At 41.7% G+C, this 25467-nt stretch overlaps 1 protein-coding gene across 12 annotated transcripts in view; it reads right to left on the bottom strand.

Annotated features, from left to right (window-relative positions):
* The window catches only part of upf2 (UPF2 regulator of nonsense mediated mRNA decay), a 97855-nt gene that overhangs the window by 65579 nt on the left and 6809 nt on the right, over positions 1-25467 (bottom strand). For all 12 annotated transcript variants that reach the window (XR_011347981.1, XM_069908470.1, XM_069908474.1 and 9 more), the window contains 10 exons: positions 21931-22311; positions 17963-18739; positions 14500-14660; positions 13848-14045; positions 11468-11629; positions 9563-9666; positions 7123-7208; positions 3046-3154; positions 2197-2310; positions 1167-1283 (listed from right to left, as the gene is read on the bottom strand). Coding sequence is in view for 11 of the 12 variants with exons in the window: in XM_069908470.1 (XP_069764571.1) it covers positions 1167-1283; positions 2197-2310; positions 3046-3154; positions 7123-7208; positions 9563-9666; positions 11468-11629; positions 13848-14045; positions 14500-14660; positions 17963-18739; positions 21931-22311 (2209 nt within the window). In the remaining variant the exon portion in view is untranslated. The remainder of the gene's footprint in view (positions 1-1166; positions 1284-2196; positions 2311-3045; positions 3155-7122; positions 7209-9562; positions 9667-11467; positions 11630-13847; positions 14046-14499; positions 14661-17962; positions 18740-21930; positions 22312-25467) is intronic.

Here is a 25467-nt window from a genome sequence, read left to right as displayed (position 1 = left end):
TGTGTTGAAATGGATTGAGAGCCTGGTCACCGCCAAAATTAACACATACTTAAGCAAAGATCTGGACCCACTGCAATTTGTCTATCGCCACAATCGCTCCACAGCAGATGCAATATCACTGGCTCTCCACTCAGCTCTGGATCACCTCGAAAACAGAAATTCATACACACGGCTGCTCTTCATTGACTCCAGCTCGGACTTCAATACCATTATTCCCTCAGTGCTGATCAAGAAGCTACAAACTCTAGGCCTCTGTAACCCTACTCTGCAACTGGATCCTTGACTTTACTACTGGAAGATTAGTCAGTACGAATTGAAAACAACATCTCCTCCTCACTGATTATCAACACAGCTGCACCCCAAGGATGCATGCTTAACCCACTGCTCTACTCATTATACTCCCATGACTGGGTGGCCAGGCACAATTCCAATGCTATCTACGAGTTTGTCGACAGAATCACCAACGGCAAGGAGAAAGCGTGCAGAAGAGAAAGATCAGCAAAACCAGGATGATTGTGGACTTCAGGAGGAAGTCAGGGAAACACGACCCAGTCCTCATAGAGGGCTCAGTAGTGTATCGGGTCAAGAACTTCAAATTCCTGAGTGTCAACATCTGTGGATCTGTCCTGGATCCTCCATGTTGACACAATCACAAAGGCGGCTCACCAGGGGGTCATTTGGGATTATGACATAAAGGATAAATAATTTATAGCAAGAAGAGAATATTGAAAAGGGGCATGTTTGTCGATTTTACAGAATAGCCAGTTACCAAGCATTTGGTTGAAGATAGCTACAGAACAACATGCAGTTACAAAACAGCTCATGCCTGGGTCTGAAAGAGCAGGACTAAGTATATTCTAGGCTTTTAAGAGTTCAAGCCAAAGCAAACAAAAAAAGGTGGACTCTAAATTTAGGCATACAGCACAGTAACAGACCATTTCAGCCCACGAACCCAATTACACCTAATTGACCTACAACCCCTGGCACGTTTTGAACCTTGGAAGGAGACTGGAGCCCCCAGGAAAAACCCACACAGACACAGGGAGAATGTACAAACTCCTTACAGAAAGTGTCAGATTTGAACTTTGGTCCCAATTTTTGTACTGTAACAGTGTTGTACTAACTGTTACACCAACAGTGCCACCCTTTAAATGGACACATCTTACCAAAAGAACGCTGGTCCTCAAATGGGATTCAGGTGACCGGAAAAGAAAGCGACCAGCTGTTTCCAGGAGTGTGCAAGCCATTTCAATGTGGTGGTGAGAAAAGTCAGCCAACAGCATCTAGGTAGACAAGAATTACATCCCGTTATCGGGAATTCAAGCAACCAGCAAAAATTATTTGCAGAAAATAAACAGGTTAAAAAAAAATGATTAAAATGGTCTCCACCTCGCTGCCAGTTTGTCAATCACACAACTCACAATCTCAACCAGCCACTTATCTGGCATCTACCAATCCCCATAAGTCCCAGTTTCCAGGGTTTTACTATATTTAAAGTTTCTCCATTACAAATTATTGCATTTTCTTTTGTATGGAAATGTCAAACTACTTTGGGCTGAGGGAATTATTGCCACAAATTATTTCATATACAGTGCAACTCTGATTATTCAACGTGGTCGGGACCAGGCCTACTTTGGACAAACGCTTTTTTTTGGAGAACTGGTCATTTTTAAAAAAACAGCCTAGGAGCAACAGCAAATCACTTGTAACAGTGTTTAAACAAACAACAAGGGAAGGCTTTTTAAGCATTAATGTTTAATCCTCACCCAAAAAAAGTGCTGGCCACTGCCACAGAGGCCCTGCTCGTGGTGGGAGCCCGAGGATCCTGCTGCTGCGACGGGAGCCCGAGGTCCCCGCCGCCGCCAGAAGCCTAACATCCCCGGTCATTTCAGTTCCAAAAATTTTTTTGATAAATAAGGATTTTGAAGAATCTAATTTCAGATAACCAGAGCTGTACTGTATATTTCAGGCTGGCAAAAGAAGCTAATTTTCACTCCCTGCAATTTTTATCTGGAAGGAATGAGAGGAATTTATAAGATCTGATTCACTCTAAGGACGGAGTAACCTTTACACAAATTTACTCGATGTGCTTTTATGAATTTTGAAAATATATTCAGTATACAGTCTCACTAAATTGAAGGATACTTGCAGGTCTCAGGCAATTTAATAAATGGATTAAAAAAATAATAGACTGACCTTTAAACAATGAAGTGTATCATTCTTTGAGAACATTTTAAACTTTGTTAGTTCTCCAATGAAGCGCACAGTCTTGTTTTTAGTTTCAATATTGATCTGATCCTTCTTCTTGACCTAACATAAAACAACAAAGAACATTACAACATGTGGTCATTATATCATCCTACTTCCCATATTTGACAGCATATAGGATCCCCCCCATCTCATTTTTAGCATGAGTTTTCAGGAAAAAAAATTTGTTTTAGTGTATTTACCTCATTCAATTTGCTCAGGGGGTTCCTTCCGCCGTTGCTCCCTCCCACCCATAGTGCTTTGAGAGGAGCACCGTTCGACGAACCTCATCATTGAGGCCCAGTGCTCCCCTCAAAGCACTGTGGAAGAGAGCAAGTGGCCAGGGTGGGGAGAGAGGGAGGGGGAGCGCACGCATGCATAAACAGTAAGAAGAGGCATAGTGAGCCTTCTTACTGGAGGAAGTAAGCGGCAGCGATTATGGAAAGCCCAGGTGAGTGGTTTGAGCACTTTCCTCCGTCACCATCTCACAAAATGGCAGCACCAAAATGTCACCTTTGCATATAGGACCTGGAGTGGCTTTTGAGGCAATTTTTTTGGGGGGGGAAAAGGGGGTCTCCCATATGCCGTCAAATATGGGTAAGCGTTTATCTTACTGTCTACCTTGTCCTTTGGCACATTCAAACTTGCATTGATTCCTTATTCCAGAGGTTTTTTAAAAAAAAATGACATCCAAAGCATTTATTCTGACAATAAGTGATTGTGAAATGGTTTCTTAGAATTATTTTTAAAAAAAAAATCACATTAGTGCTTCTGAAGAAGAAAAAAAAAATCACATACATGGAATCGAAAGTCCCCTTTTAACATGGTACAAAGATCCTCTGCCACGTCGCCCATGCATGGGTGTAGAGTGCCAACCAAGCGGGCATAAAATGGAAGAAGATCCAATCTAAAATGGAAACATTTACAATAATCAATTCACATTTCACATGAAATAATCTGTGCATTACCAACAGGTCTTTTGTTTGTTAAATATACACACTAAACACACATTTTAAAATGACCTAAATGGAACTTCTGGAAATAAAATGTTACATTTCCATTACCTATAGATTAAAACTAGATAACGTGATCATTTAATTGATGCAAGGGATGGCACGGTCAGGGCTGGGGAGGGGTTGCATGGTCAAAGTTGCGGTTAGTGCAACGTTGAAACAACACCAGCGATAGGAACCAGGGTTGAATCCCACGCTGTCTGGAAGCAGCTTGTACATTCTCCGTGTCTGCTTGGGTTTTCCCCAGGGGCTTTGGTTTCCTTCTGCCCTTCAAAATAATTGGGTGTGATTGGGCAGCATGGGCCCATGGACCGAAAAGGCCTGTTACCATGCTGTATGTCTATTTTTTAAAATTAAAAATTGCATATTCTGTAACCATTATGTCCTTTCCATGAAAAAAAAACTTTGATCTTTGACCCTATAAGGAATGGCGCACCAGTGAGGCGCACTGCAACTGAAGAACACCCAGGCGGTGGGCTGTTGGCGACTCGAGGCAAGGAGCCGATGCGGGCTGTTGACAACTGTGGTCAAAGAACTCACAGCAGGCTGCATACCACTGGAGAATGATTCAAGACTGGCCGAAGGGGCATCAGGTGTCAGAACCAGAATACAAGAGGGTGCCAAGGGCGCAGAAGGTTTCCTGATCACGTCGGAGATTCGGTGCTGGAGCTCCGGTTGCCAATGGCTTGGACTGAAAGGTGTGTAGCTGCGGAGGCTGCAGGAGCACTTAAGGCATGACACTTGCGAGAAATGGTGGCAAAACAGCTGTTGTCAAGTGTAGACAATTTTATTAAAATCTTATTTTGAATCAAAGGCAAAGCATTCTTATCTTTCTTCATCAGCCCGCACATCTTTCAGGACCTTAGGTCAGTTTTGTAACTCCTCAGCCCCTTCCACAATCTTTGTGAATTTGTTAACCAGCACCACTGTGTGAATGGGGGAGACACATATGGCCCCCAAATAGCCTCGCAACTTCTTAAATGCTTCCCCTAATTTAGCAGGTCCTCATTTAACATTGTTAATACATTCTTGGATAGTGTTGCTTTAAGTGAAATGACAATTTTATATTGTGGCAAAGTACCACAGTATTTCATTTCTTCTCATCAATGTTGTAATAAAATTACGTTGAACAAAATGACATTATTCAAGGACTAACTGTACTCCAAACTGAAAGTTGCACATGCTGGGAATTTTTTTTTTTAAATCAAGGGTCTGGGTACAGAACTTATAATAATGGGCATTTTTATTATACATAGGACTTACAATTTCACAGAAGGACTTACAATTTTGTTTTCCCCTCTGTGCTCTATGCCCACTAATGAGCAGAGTTTAATAGCAGTGAACTCAACGTTGTCAGTTTTCAGTCACTGTGGCACCACAGGGGTGCTAAACGATATCCTGAACAACTTGTGCAACCAAACAACTTCAACTTCATATCAGAAGCAGGTTCTTCAGAGGAATAAGGCAACAGAGTTCTTTGGTTTTCCAAGGTGCCAATTCATTAGTAAAACTTGTAAATCATTTTCCTATTAGTTCACATCCACTTCCCACCCTCATAACACCCAATAGCAATTTCCCAAATGTAAGGTATGGACAAAAACTCATTCAAGCATATTTCCTAAAGGAAGCCAAGTATTTCATACATTTGACAGTTTAACACTAAGCTTTTCCAACACACAAGTGCTAAGTCTCATTCCATCTGTGCTAAAACCAAGAATCCGGGTTTATGCATGTCACCAGCCTTGAAAAGATAAAATGCAGTCCATGGAGAAACCAAAATATATTTTCATCCTGGCGTGAACAATAATCATACTAAATACCAAAAATCAGCTATGTATTGGACCATTTGGATTCAAAATATAATGTCACATGCATCCTAGATCACGAAAAATCTTGTGTTCAGGATTTCCAAAGCCAATTTTCTACTTCCACTGAACAACAGAAATTAAAAAAAACCCAGAAAATGTTGGAAACAATCAACCAGGTGGTAGTGAAGACAGAAGCTGTTAACGTTTGTTAGAACGACCAGTTTTCAATTCAAAACATCTTGTCAGGCTGAAGAAACTTTAAGATGTGGACAGATGAAAAGCAATAATAATGGAAAGCAACAAAGATTGAATGAACAGGGTGATGGAACCAAGCAGAAGAGAATGGTAAAAGGGATTGGCAATAATACCAGTTGTATATCTTAGGGAAATACAAACTGCACATTACCTGAAGCATTCGGCTAGAAAAGTGAGAGAAAAGCAGGAAAGTGAAAACAGATGAGGGAGGAGATGGGCAACTCAGCTCAGGTGGAATGGAGGTGCACTCTTCGCTCTGCCCCTTCCTGACATTTTTTCCCAGATCTGGAAGGCTATCATTAATTGTTTCTCTGTGCTTTCCGAGTTGAGAAATTCCATCTTTTCCTCGTGGAGAGATGGAGGGAGTCAGTGAGCTCAGCAGCATCTGTGGGTACAAATGCTCAGCCAACATTCTGGGACCAGATCCTCTATTGAGGCCAGATGAAGCCCACTCCCCTGTCTGTATCAGTGGCCGAGGTGGAGATCATAGACAGCTTTAAGTTCTTTGGAGCAAGGATCACTGACCAACCCTCCTAGTTGAAACACACTAATGTGATGGCTAAGAAAGACCATTCCTACCTCAGAAACCAACATTTCCCACTGCCTCGGGCTTCCTGCTGCTATCAAACTGAACAAGCCCAACATACTCGGCACTCTGTACTGCATTTTATTTGCTGCACTTATGAGTTGACTTGCCAGATGGCACAAAATACAAGCCTTCTCACTGTATCTCGTACTTTTGGCAACAAATTTGAATCTGCCACCTGGGAGGCCAGGTTTGAAACCCACCCAGAGGCTCTTCCTTCATTTTTTACAATGATGATCAGTTCTTGTACTAATTTGATCTGTGATCAGCAGCTGAGAAAACGTCAGTAAATTTGGAAAGAAATGGAGCAGTAATAATGACAAAAATGAATATTCAGACATGACAAGGACTGAACAGTTTTGTTTGCAACCTGCCTCTCCCATGACCTCCTAATGACCAGTCAATTGCTTTCGTGAAATGGAAAACACAACCAGTCTGCGCAACAAGATCCCCTAGATCATGTAATGAAACACAAAAGTTTGCATACACTAGGATTGCAGGTACCTTGAAGAAGGGTTCAGGCCTGAAACGTCAGTTATGTATATCCTCCGAGGGAGGATGCAAGACCTGCTACATTCCTCCAGCATTTCTGTGTTTACACTCCCCATAGACCAGGTCTTGAAGGGCCGAAGTGTTCACAACACCAAGGAAGAGAACTTTTTATTATGGACAGAGTGAGCACCCCCAACAAGGCAGCAAGAAACAAAGGAAACAATCCCTGGTGTCCAGCACCTATGGGATTGGTCGATAAGTGAATTTGCCAGTTGCTAGATATTGTGTGATGTGCGAATGGCGAACTCACCACTTGGGGGCTACCAATTTTAAACTTTTGTATTTTTCACCTCTTTATTTTCTGCAATTTTTTGCCAGTTGCTTGAGGCTGTCAGTTGCTTGAATTCTGCTTATGGGGGTTTTACTGTATTAAAATTTCAACTTAAAAATCCACCTGGCTCCAAGATTGGGAACACATTTTCTGCAGGATCCTGTGCCTTTTATGCTCTTTCAAACTCTCAATTTCTTTAAATGCTGCTCATGTTTGAAGTTCCCATCCCATTGCCCCGGTGGGTGCACCATCAGCAAACAGCAGCTTTGGTGGAAGGACCCACAAAACACACCTTATTGATGCAACTTATGGTGGGCTTCAAATGTGCTCATGTCAGTATTGCCAACATCACAAGATCAGAAAAAACTGCCACAACATTAATACACCAACCTTTGCCTGGGGACAGTGAACAATGCTCGGACCAATTTCCTTCGATTTGCTTTTGTATTCATGTTCATACAGAAATCCATTGCCGCCTGTGTAAAAGAATTAGAAGTTTTTGTAAATTATATAGCTTTTCAATTCAGCTACCAATGCTCTACATTCTTCTTTTGCATCAAGGCCCAGCACAATCTTGTTAACAGGAAACCATGGGATAGTTATCATCTTTAGTCTATTTTGATCAACAAAGTTACCAAATATGTCATCGTATAGGACAATCCTTGAAAATTAAAAATTTCACCTTAAATCGGGGTTGGCCTATACACCAGTCTAAAATCCGTACCTTGAAGGCAAAGTCTCAACCCTCCTGCCATCTTCCCGCTACCTCCAACACAATCTCGTGCATGTCCGATTGGTTATCAGCAAAGTCTCAGCGCTCCCTCACACAGTCCATCCGCCAGGTCCAATACCAACGGCCTGTTACAGGCTTTAAATGGCCTGTTACAGGCTTTAAATGGCCTGTTACAGGCTTTAAATGGCCTGTTACAGGCTTTAAATGGCCTGTTACAGGCTTTAAATGGCCTGTTACAGGCTTTAAATGGCCTGTTACAGGCTTTAAATGGCCTGTTACAGGCTTTAAATGGCCTGTTACAGGCTTTAAATGGCCTGTTACAGGCTTTAAATGGCCTGTTACAGGCTTTAAATGGCCTGTTACAGGCTTTAAATGGCCTGTTACAGGCTTTAAATGGCCTGTTACAGGCTTTAAATGGCCTGTTACAGGCTTTAAATGGCCTGTTACAGGCTTTAAATGGCCTGTTACAGGCTTTAAATGGCCTGTTACAGGCTTTAAATGGCCTGTTACAGGCTTTAAATGGCCTGTTACAGGCTTTAAATGGCCTGTTACAGGCTTTAAATGGCCTGTTACAGGCTTTAAATGGCCTGTTACAGGCTTTAAATGGCCTGTTACAGGCTTTAAATGGCCTGTTACAGGCTTTAAATGGCCTGTTACAGGCTTTAAATGGCCTGTTACAGGCTTTAAATGGCCTGTTACAGGCTTTAAATGGCCTGTTACAGGCTTTAAATGGCCTGTTACAGGCTTTAAATGGCCTGTTACAGGCTTTAAATGGCCTGTTACAGGCTTTAAATGGCCTGTTACAGGCTTTAAATGGCCTGTTACAGGCTTTAAATGGCCTGTTACAGGCTTTAAATGGCCCGTTACAGGCTTTAAATGGCCCGTTACAGGCTTTAAATGGCCCGTTACAGGCTTTAAATGGCCCGTTACAGGCTTTAAATGGCCTGTTACAGGCTTTAAATGGCCCGTTACAGGCTTTAAATGGCCTGTTACAGGCTTTAAATGGCCCGTTACAGGAACTGACAGTGGCTTATTTTAAATTATCCAAATAAAATTAAAACATTTTACATGGTAATTTATTATTATAATATTGTGGTGTGCCTTTAACAGCATCCATACGTCAGCAGTAAGTGCCAGATTTGGGGTCATCTTATATAAAGGGTATCACTCAAAGCCAACATTTTGGGTGGAAACTCCAGGGTCGTCCTATACAATTCCCGATGGTCCCACTCACGACACAGGAGCAATATTAACTCTCTGAAGCTGTATCATAATTTTCAAAATGGCAACAATTCTTTTTGAAACATCAAAATAAACTTCTTAGGTTATGTGTAAGATCAATTCTGTTCCAAACATTAAAGCACCACAGAGAAACACATTTGGATATGAAGAGAATCAAGGGATGAATGGAGTTGTGATCTAAAGGATCAACATGTTCGTACTGAGAGACTGAACGGCCTACTTCTGTGTTTGCATCTTATGTGCCCTCCTCCAGGGGCAGGATACAAATACGACTTGCACATCTTCACAAGGATGCAGCAGGTACAAAGACAGTATCTTGGGGCTTCTGGCCAGCTATCACTGAAATGCAGAACCCTGGCCTGAACTAGATAGTGCCTTTTCTGCAGGGCAGGAGTAGCAAACACCAGTGGAGACATGTACAAAGTAAAGGGAGGAAAGTTTAGGGAGACATCAGTCTCCTACCACCCCTCCCCACCAACCCCCCCACCATCAGAGAGCTGTGGGTGGCTGGAATGCATTGCCGGGGATGGTGGTGGAGGTTGAAACATCACGGGCAAGCAAGAGACTCTTAGAAAGGGACATGGATAGTAAAAAAAGAGGATTACAAGGTAAGAAGGGTTTTGTTTTTTCTTGGAACGAATATATAGGTTGGCACAACATCTAGGGCCAAAGGGCCTGTACTGTGCTCTAATGTTCTGCTTACTTTCATAGCCATAATGTGAAAGCAAACAGAAATCTAATTTGTACATTAATCTTCACACCAACACAGTAGTCTATGTAAATTCCAAACAGGTAGCATCACCATCTTATTTTCCTTTGACAGAGTTCCCAAACCCCATTCACCCTTGTAACTACCTTGTCTATCAGGTCTCGGTTGACACAGTTGGGGAGCTGCTGCAGGAAAGCATCCACGATCAGTTTCAGGTGGGAACCTGTGCTAGTTTCCTCCTCGTCTTGTTCTGCAATGTTGAAAGGCAGCGTCACTTTTAAATAAAAATGGCACACAGAGGCATTACACCAAGGCAGATTTAGCAGACTGCTGCCTGCTACACTTCAACTGGAAGATTTTAATTACAAGTTACACATCACTTTTTCTTTAGCACGACCTGAATACGTGAATATAATTTTTAGATGCATTATCTCTTTTGCCGTCTCATGGCATATCATGGTAATAAATTGATACTATTCTTGTTGGCTGCACTTTCTGGCACATTGGAACACTGAACAGGTTAACAACAAACTCTCAAACCCACACAAGGACTACATTTTTCCCCATTTGTAAATTTAGACATACAGCATGGTAACAGGCTCTTTCTGCCCATGAGCCCACCCGCTCAATTACACCCAATTGAACTACAACCCCCTAGGTTTTGAAGGGTGGGAGGAAACCAAAGACCCCGGAAGAAACCCAGGCAAATGCAGGGAGAACAACAAACTCGTTCAGACTGCATGGGATTCAAACCCTGGACCTAATCGCTGGTGCTGTAACAGCATTGTACTAACTGCTACACCAACCATGCTGCCCTAACCGTACTGCTACACAAATTCAGAAAACAAGACAATTTACACCATAGAACATGGAACAAGCCCTTCAACCCACTACACCTGTGTTGACCACAATGCCAATTGCACTAATCCTATTTGCCTGCATGTGCCCCATATCACTCCAGTTCCTACCTATTCACGTGTCTAATTGACTCATAAATGTGGCTTCGAACACCTCCCCTGCCATGCAGAGTGTTCCAGGTACCTACTATCGTGTAAAATGTATCCCTTAAACTTTAACCCGTCACCTTAAATTCAGGCCCTCTTGTATTTGACATTTCTACCTGAGGAAAAAGACAATCAACACATCTCAGTTTTATACCTTTCTATCAGGGCTCTCCTCAGCCTTTGTTGCTCCAGAGAAAAGAATCAGAGTTTGTTCAATCTCTCCTCACAGCTAATACACTCCAATCGAGGCAACATCCTGGTGAAATTCTTCTGCATACAACACCCCAAATGTGGCCTAACCCAAGTTTTATATAGCTGCAACATGATTTCTCAGCTGTTAAAGCATTTATCACCTTGTTGCTACTTTCAGGGAGAATGGACTTGCACCTCAAGGAGCCCTGTACATCAGTGCCAAGAACACAGCCATTTACTCTAAAATTTCCACTTACATTTGAGCTCCTCAAGTACCATTGCAACATTTAATAAATATTTGGATAGATACATGAATAGGATGCATCTTGGAAGGATATGGGCCAAACGTAGACAGCTGGGACTAGCGTGGGTGGGACAGGTTGGGCCCAAGGGCCTGTTTCCGTGTTCTCTCCTGCAACAAGTGAAATGCTACTACACTGTGTTGCTCCCCAAGCTTTCTTCATTATTAAGTATCGTGCCCTCCAAGTTCACTGATGCAGCTGTCAATTTACAAACCAGCCTATGTTCCACTTTTCATTCAGCATGAAAATTTGTTTGCAAAATGTATTGTGCCTGACCAATACCAAAATGCAAGGCGAGTCCAAGAGACTCAGTCCTCCGAAACATACCATCAAAGCTTATAGGTTCTGTGGCACATTAGAAGTGAAATATAATCAACAGTTTGAAGGTCTATTACCAAAGCAAACAATTTAACAAAGATCGGCTGATGGAACTTAACATCAGTTCCAGTTTTAAAAGGTTTCTTTAATTTTACAAGCAAGAAAAACAAACTGTCAAACACAAAGGCATGGAAAATTGGAATAGCATGCTGGACATACTAAAATGTAACATTACCATGTTCCTCCAGAAGCTTTTGGCTCAGGTCTTCCGTTTCATCTGCTACAACCTCTTCTCCGATGATGTCATCGTTAATATCCAAATTCTCTAGTTCCAGCTCCAGCTCCTCTGTCCCAATTAATTCTTTGGAATCTTTACCATCCCTGGAATCTTTACCTTCTTTACAATTTGCGGCAAAAAATTTAAACACAGGTGTCTTTGTCATTTTGTAAACTTGAACAAAACATTTACAGCTATTCCAAACAAAAACATTTCAAAGTAGCTTTTTAAAAAAAATTTGAAATGACAGATTGCATTTGTAAAAATTTTACTTTTTTTTTTACAGCATGGTAAAAGCTAATTCTGGCCCTTTAATGACGCACCACCCAAATTAACCTACAACCCCGTACACCTTTTGGAAGGTGGGAAAACCGGAGCACCCAGGGAAAACCCACGCAGACATGGGGAGAATGTACAAACTCAGTGCTGGATTTGAACTCTGGTCGCTGGCGCTGCAACATCGTCACACAAACCGATACCCTAACCATGCCACAATATACAGTCAAAGCTTTACTTTGTTATTCTTGTAAGCCTTTGAATTTAATAATTCCCCCATCCCGACAACAGGCAACATTTTATATTGCAACAAAACTCCCTCTTCACAATTCTGCCTTGTGCTGAATTTGTCAGGCATCAACAACTTTGTGCATTTTCACCCATCCTTCTCAAGGACTGACCCAATTATGAAATGTTGAAGACAAACTAAATCCAAAGGCAGAACAGATATTTTAAAACATCTGATTTTTCCGCATCCAGCAATTGAGTAGTGGTGCTGAGCAGATTTGATTTCAAAACAGCCACTTAAATAAAGGCTTGTATCTTGGAGTCGGTTTGTACAGCACTGAAAGATGCCCCTGCCAACCAATGGGTCATGCTGAGATGGTCACATTCCACTCTAAACATTTACTAACCATATACCTCTTTAAATGTCTTTTCAATGCTGTAATTATACCAGTCTCTACCACTTCCTCCGGCAGCTCATTCCATCCACCACCACCTTGCGTGGAGGGAAAAATTTCCTCTCAGGTCCCATTTAAAATTTTCCCTTCTCATCATCAAGCTCTGCCCTCTAGTTTTAAACTCTTCTATCCTAGGAAAAGGACTGTGACAATATCCATCTCAAGTATCCCCCTCACAATTTACAAACTGCCATAAGGTCACACCCAAGTCTACTTCGTTCCTGAGAAAACAATCCCAACCTATCCAGTCTCTCCTTGACACTCAAGCCCTCCCATAACTGCAACTTTCTCGTGACCCTTTCCTGCATCCTCGCTAGCTTAACCCGATTCTTCCTCTCATTACGGTGATTAGAACAGCTGCTGTCTCACCACATCTTGTGTAACATGGCGAGCCAATTCCTGCACTCAATGCCACATCCACTAAAGGCAAGCTTGCCATGCACCTCACTCACCCGCGCCACTACTTTCAGTTACTTCCATTTCTCTCAGTTCTATAACACCTCCCAAGGTCCTGTCATTCTTTGTATGTTGCTTGACCTGGTTTCACTTCCTGAAATGCTCCACTTTACATTTGTTAAAATCCATCTTCCAGGCCTTGGCCCACTCTCCCAGTTCATCTAGATCCCATTCACTTACCAGATATTTCCTTCTCAATTCTCAACAAAAGATGGGAACATTTTCCAAAAGAATTTCACTATTCTTGCTGTCAAATTCAGCACTGAAAGGCATATTGCTGACTTAGTTGCAAATACAATTGATCACGATTAGAAAATTAATACATCAACTTTTACGACTGTTATGGTTAGAGATTTGAACATTTTGCAGTCCAATAAATGCTTTCTTTATATTCAAATGCAAGTCTCACAAATGATCCACTCCAATTCTAACTTTGCTTTAGTGCAATGAAGATTTTCTTGTTATTGGTGCCACATTAACATGTTGATGCATTTGACCGCCAAATAGAGATGATTCACTTCGATCGGTTTTGACTAGGACTTGCTCCATTTTGGAAGAGAGAACTCTGCATGCAATGATGCAGTCTCCTGCTTACATTACAAATCAAGCACATCTCTCAAAATATAGAAATAAAAATACAGTAAAACCCACGTTATCTGGAATTTAAGCAACTGGCAGCCTCAAGCAAACAGCGATTTAAAAAAATCATGGAAAGTAAATAGGTTAAAAAAAAACTGAAGTTTAAAATCGTCATGCCTCGCCGTTAGTTTGCCAATCGTGCAAAACATAATCCCAAGCAACCAGAATATTCACTTGTCTGGTATTTGCCAATCTCCATAGGTGCCAGGTACCAGGGGGTTTACTGTACTTTTAAATTTAAAAAAAATACACACATCTCCTGATGCACCTAAACACCGATTTACCTCTCGATTCCTCTTTGTTGCCATCTTTACTCTGCAAGTTTTTATCATTATCTTTGAATAGGATAGCAGGCACAAATGCTTTCAGGTCAATTAGGTTTTCATAGAAATTCCGTGCATCCTCGTCCTCCCAAACTCCCCCATCAAGGTCGTATTCACCAGGCTTCCCTGGTGTGAAGATGTCTATGCCTGTGCCGTGTTCTGCTCAGAAAAAATAAAAATGGCTAAGATTCAACACTGTAAGATAATTGGAGGTGTCTAAAGTCAACGTTCAAATAAAAGTAAAAATGTTACAATTTTAACAGTAACAATCAAATCACATTGATCTCTCGAAAATATTACAATTAAGGACTCAAGTGATAACTTTAACTTCCATTGAACATGTTGTACATTTGATTAATATTAAAGAACTCCAGTCTTTCAGTGACCCCTAGTGGAAGTGTGTAACATTCTAGCAAATGCATCCAGAAAGGAGTCTCAAACATTTTATATTGGATTATCAAAAGCAGAAGCCATACTTTTGATGACCGTGATGCTACAGTACGGGGAACTTTCTCCAATACTATGACCAGCCACAATCGGAATACAAGCAAATGCAATCTCTAATTAAGAGTTTAAACTTTAACCTCCACCATGACAAACACACCACCCTAACCTTCCTGAGCGGATTTATCTTGGGGAAGTTCAGGCATGTTCTCATCCAACAAGTCCGCCAGACTCTGTGTGTTTGCCAGCAGCTTCTGGTACGAGGTGGCAAATTCCTCATACTGCTTGTGGCGATCTTCACTCAGCTCTCCTTTTGAATGCAAGATGCGCCTAGAAGAAAAGAAATGGGTAAATGTTTCAAAGTTCAAGTGAATTAATTGCAGCAAACAATATTTTTTCCACCCAAAATGTTGATGATAAATTTCTAAAATTAACCGAGGAATCAAGTTTTGTGTATGCATATTTCATTGAAGCATGAATTTGTCATTAGTGACCTACTAAATCACAAAGCAAAGGGCAATAAGACAATTGAAACACTGAGACTTTACTTGTGCATGACTCATTTGGTGACATTGTCCAACTGTTGTTTATGGATCAAATTTGGGGGATTTTGTAGACATACAAGTTGAATTCTTTGTTCACTGGGATAGAACTATTCATTCAAATCTTTGCTACAACCAATGCCCTTAAAGAGTATATTTGTGAGCTCTTCCCTAGAGTAAAGCAAAACAAGTCTAATGGAATTCCCAATCAAAGCACTGAAGAAAAAAAAATGAAAATGGGTCTGAAGCAGCCATACCTAAACTTTTTTCAGCTCTAGCCCCAACACGCCCCCCCCCCCCCCACCCAGGATTATGTGCAAAATTTACAGGCCCCCTTCCCTGCGAACCACAGTCATGTTTTGGTTTCTTCAGTACTTCTCTCTTACTGACTACATTAAAAAAAAATTTTTGTATACGATGTGAAAAGAAAAACAAGGCTTTTACTTAAATGTGCTCTGGCCCCCATTGTACAGACAACTGATCTAAAGAACACACACAAAGTGACATATCATGGTCCTTTGAACAATTCTATCAATGATTTAAAATTAGTTCCCATTCACAATCGAATAATAAATACAAGAATGCCATTTTTCAGTGGCATGTGGTGCTAGCTTTTGCGACAATGTGGCACCATGCAGCTAGTTCACATCTGCATGGCCAAGGCTGGATTCAAACCCATCCTGATTGGTGGTGCTGTAACAGCATTGCACTATCCGCTATGCTAACCATGCCGCCCAATCCTCCACTGGCAGCACTTTAGCAAAATAGGAAGGATGTGGAAGCTACAGAGGGGATGTAGAGGAGATTAACCAAGATGTTGCCTGGATTGGGAAAAGCAAGCTGATAATTTATCTTTCAGGTAAATTTCACCAATCTGGACATTTTTAAGCAGACCCGATTGCATTTTAAAGTTAAATGGTGTGCATCTACTGTCCGACATCAAGGCACATTTTAAGATTCCTTTATTGTCATGCAATATGTAATATTACATGAAATTGCCTTCTGCCTGCTCAAAGTCAAAGAGTCACCATTCATGATATTTATGAAGTTCAATACAGGGATGAAGAAGTGAAAGCACCAGCTATTGGGTCTGGGGTTCCAACCCACCACCGGCTCTATGGAGATTGTACGTTCTCCCCATGTTTGCGTGGGTTTCCTCCAGGTGCTCTAGTTGCCTTCCACCCTTCTAAATGTACTGGGGGGTGTAACTGGGCGGCACAGGCTCGTGGGCCAAAAAGGGTCTGCTACTATCTAAACAAATTAAAATAATGACCGGGAAATGAATGGTAAAGATGGAAAAGCCCCTAACTATAGATCATATTAGGAAAAAAATGAAAAGACTTAAAAACCAAGGGTCGCTGCTGGTTCATACCAATAACTTCTTCTGGACAAGTCACATTTAATGGCATTGAAATCTCAAAAATAACTACAAAAAAAAATCAAGCTAAAAGCACTGAATGCTGACTCAGGACAGAACCTGAAGGACATAATGCTGCTATGGTTGCTGAGCCCACAGATCATGTTGAAGCAAAAAACCGTCTGAAAGTATTGTTCAATTTCAATGTCACAAGATGTGAACTTGCAAAGAATATCAAAATCAGTGGTCTGTACAAAGTTAGAGAGCGCAGCCAAGAATACAGAAACCAAACAGATCAGAGGAGTGGATTTACAGAAGGCCCCAAGTTTTAGATTCCACTAGCCTTTGAAAAAGACTTACCTTATCGATCCCCAACACAATTTTTATAAACCCTCTCAGCCTACTACAATCCAAAGAGTAATGTCCCAATCTATCCAGCCTTTCTTGGAATTGAAGCCCACCACTCTCAGCCACATTCTCGCCAATCTTTTCTGCACTCTGTCTAAAATAATGAGGTCTCTCTCATAGTTGAGCAACCAGTATTCTCACAAACGTTATGTATGGTTGTCACATGACATCCCTGCTCCTGTACTTAATACCCCACTGATGAAAAGGTGCATGCCAAATGGCTTCTTACTTACTCCCACTTGTAGGGAAGGAACTAAGTACTCACACTCAGTCTCTCTAATCTCAAACTCTCCCCTGCCATTCACTGAAGAGAGTTTTTGCGATTGCAACCAAAGGTTTTCCGTACCCTGCAGAAATACATTAATCTTGGGAGGCATGGACCAGTGTAGCTATTAGTGCAACACTATACAGTCCCAGCGACCATGGTTAGAATCCAATGCTGTCTGGAAGAGTTTGTACATTCTCCCCATGACCACGTGGGTTTCTTCCAGGTGTTTCTGTTTCCAAAGAAGTACGTGGTTAGTAGGTTAATTGGTCACATGGATGTATTTGGGTGGGCTCGTGGGCTTGATACTATGTGGCATCTCTAAATATAAAACATGTAAAGATTCTTCACCTCAATAATTAATTTTTTTAAAATTTAGACATACAGAACCTTAACAGGTCATTTTAGTCCACGAGCCCGTGCCAATTGACCTACAACCCCCCCCCCCACCCACCCCCACCTAGTATATTTGGAACAGTGGGAGGAAACTGGAGCTCCTGGCGAAAACCCGCACAGGGAGAAGGTAGAAACTCCTGACACAGCGTGGGATTTGAACCCTGATCCCTATCGCTGGCGCTGTAAAGGAGTTGCGCTAACTCACTATGACAAACGTGGCGCCCCAAACATTTTAACAGCGTTATTCATGAACTTTAGACCAGGGTTTTATGCCATCATCTTTTAGTCAACCCACAACCTAGTGCCACATGGTTCCTTGTACCTGCTTTGCCCTTCAATAAGCTCAAGGCTGATCTCACTTTGGCCTCGGCTCCACTTCCCTACAGCTCCCGGTTGTTCTCCAAACCAAAATGTGCTAACCTCTGCCCTCAATAGCCTTAATTTCCAAGCCTCCACAAGTATGGAATTCCAAAGATTCACAACCCTTGAAGAAATTATTCCTTTTCTCCGTCTAGAATAGGTGACCTCTTATTCTGAAGCTACACCACCCCCAGTTCCTGGATACCCCACAAGAGGAAACTCCTTCTCTCATGCTTTCACTATCATCCATCATCGGTGAACTACAAACTTCCAAAAACAATCATGAATAAATACTCGAAATCACCTATTCTGCCTTTCCAGGTTCTGTAATTCCCGGTGATCTTTTTTAAGGTGTTTAGTAAGCGAGGTGAAATATTCCCTTAGCAGGTTCATGAAGGGCTGCTGCTTCTCTGAGCTGATGATCTCACTGGGAGGGAAGCTCAGGTTATATTTCTGTGAGGCAAGCTTCATCTTTCTGGTCACCAGACTTGCCACATCGCCACAATGTCGGCAAAAGCTGATGATCACAGACACATGAGAGTGGGTGTCTCGGTCTGCATAGATTATGTTCTTCAACTGCTCATAAATGAGCGACAGGCCTTCTTTGTCAGTGAAAATGCCACATATTGTCAGCTCCGCAATGAAGCGCATATCGGTTCTCAGCTTGCTGATGTTTGCCGTTTTCTCCTCCTTCCTGGCCTCAAAGTGCTTTCGCCAGCCTTGCAGGAGTAGCGGTGAGAAGTCGGCATAGCGCAGGTGGAAGAGGCAGCAAAGGTGAACGGCACAATTCACATCGGATAATTTCAACTTGGCTTCCACGACGGAGGCGACTGCTTCGGCAATGTACTTGCTCAGGTTGAGGACATGGAAATCACTGGAGAGGGTGTCCCTTTGCTGCTCTGTGATAGTTCGGAGCTTTTTGACAAAGGCAGTATTCTTCTTCAGACTCGAGTCCAACCGGGTAAAGAAGCCCTCCTCTGGACGGCTCTCGTGCGCATTCTGGTTCTTACTGCGGAGCTCCAGTCGGGTCTGCTGACGCTCCCAAGCCTCTTGATGCAACTGATATGCTTCTTCCTTTTCTCTACAGATTGAGAAGAAAGACAATCCAAGGTTTAGAGTCGAAATATAAAGATGTAGCATTTTCTAAACAAATATTTCACTTAAATCTAGGAAGAAATTGAACAGTTGCAAGTTAGACCAGTAAAACTCAGGTTATCTGGAATTCAAGCGACCAGCAACCCTAAGTAATCATCAAAAAAAAATTGTGGAAAATAAGTAGGTAAAAAACATGGAAGTTTAAAACTGGCGCGCCTCACCATTAGTTCAACAATAATGCAACACACAATCTCAACCAGCTGGAAAATTCATTTGTCCGGCATCTACCGATCCCCATTGGTGCCGGACGCCAGGGGTTTCATACTATCCTAAAAGTCAGTACACAGGAGGGAGATTGAAAACTTGGCTGAATGGTGCACCAACAACAGCCTTGCACCTAATGTCACCAACACTATGGAGCCAATTGTTGACTTCAGGAAAGGAAAGACAGAGGTATACGATCTAGTGATCATTGGGACAATAGAGGTGGATAGGGTGAGCACATAGGGTTCTTGGAAGTCTCCATCTCAGACGAACTTTCCAGGACCGAACACACTGAAGGCATCGTGAAGAAAGCATGTCAGTGCCTCTACTTCCTCAGGAGTTTGCAGAGGTTTGGTTTGACAACAGAAACCCTGGCAAATTTCTACAGAGGTGTGGTGGAAAGTTTGCTGACCAGCTGCATCATGGTCTGGTATGGGGTCACCAATACCCCCAAACATAAAGTCCTTCAAAAGGTACTGGACACAGCCCAGGACATCACAGGCAAAACTCAGACTCCTCAATGACAAACTCAATCCTGGACTCATTTAAAGGTTCTTACTTGTGCACCTTATTTTTTTTAAATTCTCTCTTTATTGCACAGTTGGTTTGTTTAAAATTTGTTATCTGTTTACAGTTCATTATTTGTTTACATGTATACATTGTCTACAGTTATTTTTTTGCACCAATAAGTGGTCATTCTGCCTTGCCTGGTGAAAAAGAATCTCAGGGTTGTATGCGATGTCATGTATGTACTTTGACACTAAATCTGAAATTGTAATGCGAGCACACCTGGTGATTGGGAGCAGTTTAGAATTCAGAGGGATCAAATGATTAAGAGGAATATGAGAATAACATAAAAGGTTTTAAAAAAAAACTTTTTTAGATGCAAGAAGATAAAAACTAACAAAAATTAAACATCCTAACAATCAGAATCAGGCGAATTTATTACCACTGGAACAGAAATGTTCGGGAAATTTTCACAATTGAACATCAATAAATTCCCAAGGCCTGATATCTCAACCTACATCTCAATTGAGGAAGTGATTCTAAAAATAATAGATGTATTGCCAGTTATGTTTTTTCCAGAGCTCTACAACCTTTGAAACAGTTTATGTTTTAGAAGTTAGATGGTGGAGAAAACAGGGAATTATAAACCAGTTAGTTTTGCATCAAATGCAAAAATCCATTTTCAAAGATGTCTTCGCACTGGAATAAAATTGCAAAATTGGAAATTTTTGCAACACTATAAGGACCAAAAATGATTGATGAACAACCGGTAAATGATGACAAACCAAAAAGTCAACATGGTTTTTCATAAAGGGAAATAATATGACAGTTTTACTAATTATTTAAGACAGAATAGATGAGACAGAATGAGTGGATCTGACGTGCTGGACTTTCAGGAAGCCTTTGATAAAATACAAGAGATAAGCATTCAAATTTAAAGAGGTGGATTTTGAGCCGGCTGGCAGTCAGGAGAAAGCAAGAATAGATGGATCAATTTCCTCATGGCAGACAGTATTGGTTGGGTATTACAGGGATCAGTGGTAGGACCCAATCTTTTTATTATACAATTTAGTGATGTGGATGAGGGAATTCACGACAATCTATTCAGGTTTGCAGATGGCAAAGCGTGGGAGGGGAGGAAGGGGTGGGTTGGGGTTAGCACATAAGAGATGCAGGGAAACTCCATTGTGATTTGGACAAGTTAAGCAAGTAGCAAAAACATCGATCAATGCAAGGTTTTCAACTTTGGAAGGCAGATCATCAGCTGAACAATCGACAGAGGTATAATGAGACCTGCATGTCCTTGCTCATTGAAAGGAAGTAACACAGAAATGCTGGAGAAACTCATCCAGTCTCACAGCGTCCTTAGGTTGTAAAGATACATTACCGACGTTTCAATTCTTGAACCCTTCTTCAAGGTTTGGAGGTAAGGGCCTGAAACGTCAGCAATATATCTTTACATCTTCTGGACACTGCGAGACCAGCTGAGTTCCTCCAACATTTCTGTGTTTTTACTACAATTACAGTGTCTTCAGACTTTCATGTTTCAGTGAAAGGAAAAACAGTCTCAGCAGGAGGTTTTAGAAGACAAATGCAGTGAAAAGATTGGGTAAAGGTGCAGGAATGTTTTGCTACATTGTTGGAAGTTCCTTTGCCTGGGCATGATGTCGAACCAATGTCATATCTACTCTCGAGTGATCATATGGTACTATTCCAAAAGATGGAAGCACTCTCCTGCACCTTCAACCAATGTCACGAAAACAAGTTACATGGTCATTATTATTAAAATTAGTGATAGCTTGAACTGCATAAATAGGATGATACTTGATCTGCTTTATAACAGTGACCACATCACGATTCCAAATGGTTGCTTTGGGTTTTGTGTGTGTCTGTGTGCAAGAGCTTGATGCTCATTCAAGATTACCTGCAGTCCAGAGCAAAGAGGCATCATCAGGAAACTTGGCAAATGTAAGTGTTTGAGAACACAAAATAAAACAATATGGCATTGAAAAAAAGTCCCTGTTATTTGGAATTCAAGCATCTAACAGCCTCAAGCAACAGGCCAAAAAAAGAGGAAAATAAATAGGTAAAAAATACAAATGGTTAAAATTGGCAAGCCTCACTGCTTATTCCCTGAAGAAGGGCTCTGGCCCGAAGCATTGCCAATATATATTTGTCTCCTATGTGGCTGAAAGACTGGCTGAATTTCTCCGACATTTTGGTGTTTTTCCAAAAAACATCTCGTTGTTAGTTCACCAATCAGGCAACACGCAATCTCAAGCAACCTGAAAATTCACTGAACCAGCATCTACCAATCCCCGTAGGTGCTGGATACCAGGGGTTTTTACTGTAGTTTATTTGAAATACAATTCACCACAACATGAGCTAACTTATAAGCAGTCGTACCTCTGCCTGGAAGCTTCTTCTTCTCTCTGCCTCTTTTCCTCTTCTTCCTGTTTTTTCCTTTCCTCCTCCTCTACTTTCTTTTTTTCTACTTCCTCCCTCTTCTTTTGTTCCTCCTCTGCTTTTAACTTTTCTTCCTCCTTCTTCTTACGTTTTTCATCTTCCTTTTTCCGTTTCTCCTCTTCTTGTCTCTTCTTTTTCTCCTCAGCAGTCTTCATGCATTCCCTTCGGTTATTGACCTTGAGATCATCCCGCAGTTTTTCTCGACTCGAGGTGGGTCGCCGCTCACTGCCTTCCTTTTCCTTACTGCCTCTGTTCTCATTGCTAAAAACCAGCACATCCTTCTCGTCCATGCTCATTTGCCTCTTGTGCTCTCCTGATGTTCTGGAAGAAAATAAAATCCCCAAAAGATTTGAAAATGAGAAATTAAATTAAAAAAAAAACCAAAAATTTTAAAAAAAAACAAAAAACCGCAAAATGTTGGAAACACAGCCCCTTGGATGGGTCTTAAGGACAAGAAAGAGGCTGCCAACTTTTGACCAGGGACAGAAAATAGGAGTGTAAACATAACAAAATTAGGGCAATGCAAACTAAAAAAAAACTGCAGATGCTGAAGGTTGAAATGAAAACTGAAATGTTCCAAATGTTTGTATCAGGTCAGAATCTATGAAGAGTGATGTTTAAATATTGCAGTTTTTATTACATGGCAATAAATTGAATTTTGAAATTTTATTTACAGCACGGTAGAAGCTAATTCTGGCCATTTCAATCCATCCCACCCAATTACACTCAAATTAACCTACAACCCATGGAAGGTGGGAGGAAACTGGAGCACCCAGGAAAAACCCACACAGACACGGCATACAAACTCCTTATAGACAACACTAGATTCAAACCTAGAGTTGCTGGAATTGTAATAGAGTAGGGTGGTAGATGTGGTCTGCATGGATTTTAGCAAGGCCTCGACAAGGCCCTCCATGAGAGACTCATCCAGAAACTTGTGTGTCATGGGATCAGGGGAAAATTAGTTGTGCGGATAAAAAAAAATTAGCTTGTCGGAAGAAAGCAGAAGGTAGTAGTGGAAGGAAAGTATTGTGCCTAGAGGTCTATGACTTGTGGAGTGTAGCAGGTCCCCGTTCTGGGACCCCTGCTCTTTGTGATTTTTATAAATGACATGGATGAAAAAGCAGATGAATGAGTCAGTAGGTTTGCAGATGACATCAAAGTTGGAGGAGTTGTGGATGGAGCTAAAGGTTGTCAAAGGTTACTAGGTGATACAGACAGGATGCAGAGTTGGGCAGAAAAGTGGCAGATGATTTAAATCCAGATAAATATGAGGTGATGCATTTTGAAAGGACTAATCAAAGGCTGAATGTAGGGTTAATGGTCGGTTACTTAAGAGTGTGGATGAACAGAGGGACCTTGGGGTGCAAATCCATACATCCCTCAAGGTCGCCACACAGTTTGATAGGATAGTTAAGAAGGCCTATAATAGGGGAGATTGAATTCAGGAGTAGAGAGGTCATGTTGCAACCCTACAAATCTCTGGTAAGACCACATGTGTTCAGTTCTGGTCACCTCAGTATAGGAAGGATGTGGAAGCTGTGGAGGGGATTGACCAGGATGTTGCCTGGATTGGGAAACAAGTCTTATGAGCTGGGACTTTTCACTTTGGAGCATAGAAGGATGAGAGGAGATTTGATGGAGGACTACAGGATTATGAGGCATAGACTGGGTGGACAGCCAGCACTTGCTTCCCAGGACAGGATCAGTAAACACCAGAGGGCACATATATAAAGTTAAGGGAGGGAAGTTTAGAGGAGACATCAGGGGTAAGTTGTTGTTGGTGGTGGGTTTTTAAAAAAAAAACCCAGAGAATTGTGGGGGCCTGGAATGCCTTGCCAGGGATGGTGGTGAAGGGTGAAACATTAGGGGCATTTAAAAGACACTTAGACAAACACCTGAATGAAAGAAAAATAGAGAGTTATAAGGTAGGAAGGGTTTGGTACTTTTTTTGCTGGAGGAACTCACAGGGTCGAGCAGCACTAGCAGAAAAAGAATGATTGATATTTCAGGTTGGAGCCCTGTACGAAGTCCTGGCGAAGGGTTCTGACCCAAAATGGCGACTGTTCTGATGGTGCTCGCCCCGCTGAGTTCTACAATCCATATGAGAGATCCAAATTGCCACTTCAGCTGAGAGCTCCCACATGCATCTGTGCTCCGCTCTCTGTATCATGCACAAAAGTGGGAGCATCTGGGTTTATTGAATATAATAATTCTAGTAATTAAATTTCTAATCTAATCGAGAAGCAGCATAGGAGATGACCCTACAGGATGGTGGCCATGGCAAAAGACCAGCAAGAGGATCAGTGGCTGAAGGACCCACAGAAGGCTGAGGGTTGTTGGCAACTTGCAGTTGAAGGACCCAGACCGGTTCATGGAAACCAGGTATCAGAACTGGGATTTAAGAGGGAATTGAATCTACTCGTCGTATCAGAGATTTGGATCTGAAGCTTGGGTTGCCAGCGGGTCAAACAGTGGCCTGTGCAGTTGCAGAGGGTCAGTGGGAGGAAAATCCACTGACACTCAGTGACTCAAAAAGAACTCTCTTTTGCTTCTTTTCTCTTCCTCCAAAGGGCACCGGGCAATTCTAATGGCAGATCTTTGCCTGCTTTATGGTAGGCTAAAGGAAATTTACATTTTCTGTTTTGTGACATAACAATAATAGAAGCCTGAATCTTAAGTTTTCCAGCTTCAGGTGATGATCTCAAAGTGACGCAAGTCATAGGGACAAAGTCCAAAGAACTGAGGCTTCGTTCATTCAAGTGAGGACATAAGAACATAAGGAATAGGAGCAGGAGTCGGCCGTCCGACCTGTCGAGCCTGCTCCACCATTCAGTAAAATCACGGACTCAACTCCACCCATCTGCCTTTTCCCCATATCCCTTAATTCCTTTTTTATGTAAAAAATCAATCTAACTGAACCTTAAATATCTTTAATGAAGTCGCCTCAACCACTTCCTGGGCAGAGAATTCCACAGATTCACGACTCTCTGGGAAAAACAGTTTTTCCTCATCTCCGTCTTAATCTACTCTCGTGAATCTTGAGGCCGTGTCTCCTAGTTCTGATCTCATCTCCCAGTGGAAAAAAATCCTCCTGCCTTGATCTTATCTATCCCTTTCATAATTTTAAATGTTTCTATAAGATCTATAAAGACGAGATTAGATTTTTTTTTAAGTAGAAAAATGGCCTCCATGCTGATGAACAAGTCATCTGAAACAGACTGGAAATTTGTGGGAAAATACATAAGCCAAGAGTTAGGTTAGATACCTGGAAGTGTTTATTTTCTTTGAAAATTTGTAATAGATAACCAAAGTCCCAGCAGAACTTGAACAAAGGAGAAGGGTAGGTCCCAAGAGTGAAGAATGCTTGAAATACAAAGAGTGGATCCATAGCAGCTGGCATTCGAGTTAAAGCTGCTGGAACTTCTTGATTTTTAAAAAAGAAATACAGCACAGTAACAGGCCCTTTCAGCCCAT

This window comes from Narcine bancroftii, chromosome 13, assembly GCF_036971445.1.
Source record: "Narcine bancroftii isolate sNarBan1 chromosome 13, sNarBan1.hap1, whole genome shotgun sequence".
In the NCBI taxonomy this organism is placed as follows: Eukaryota; Metazoa; Chordata; class Chondrichthyes; order Torpediniformes; family Narcinidae; genus Narcine; species Narcine bancroftii.
Note: the sequence above shows the minus strand (reverse complement) of the source record. Positions and strands in the feature narration are given on the sequence as shown.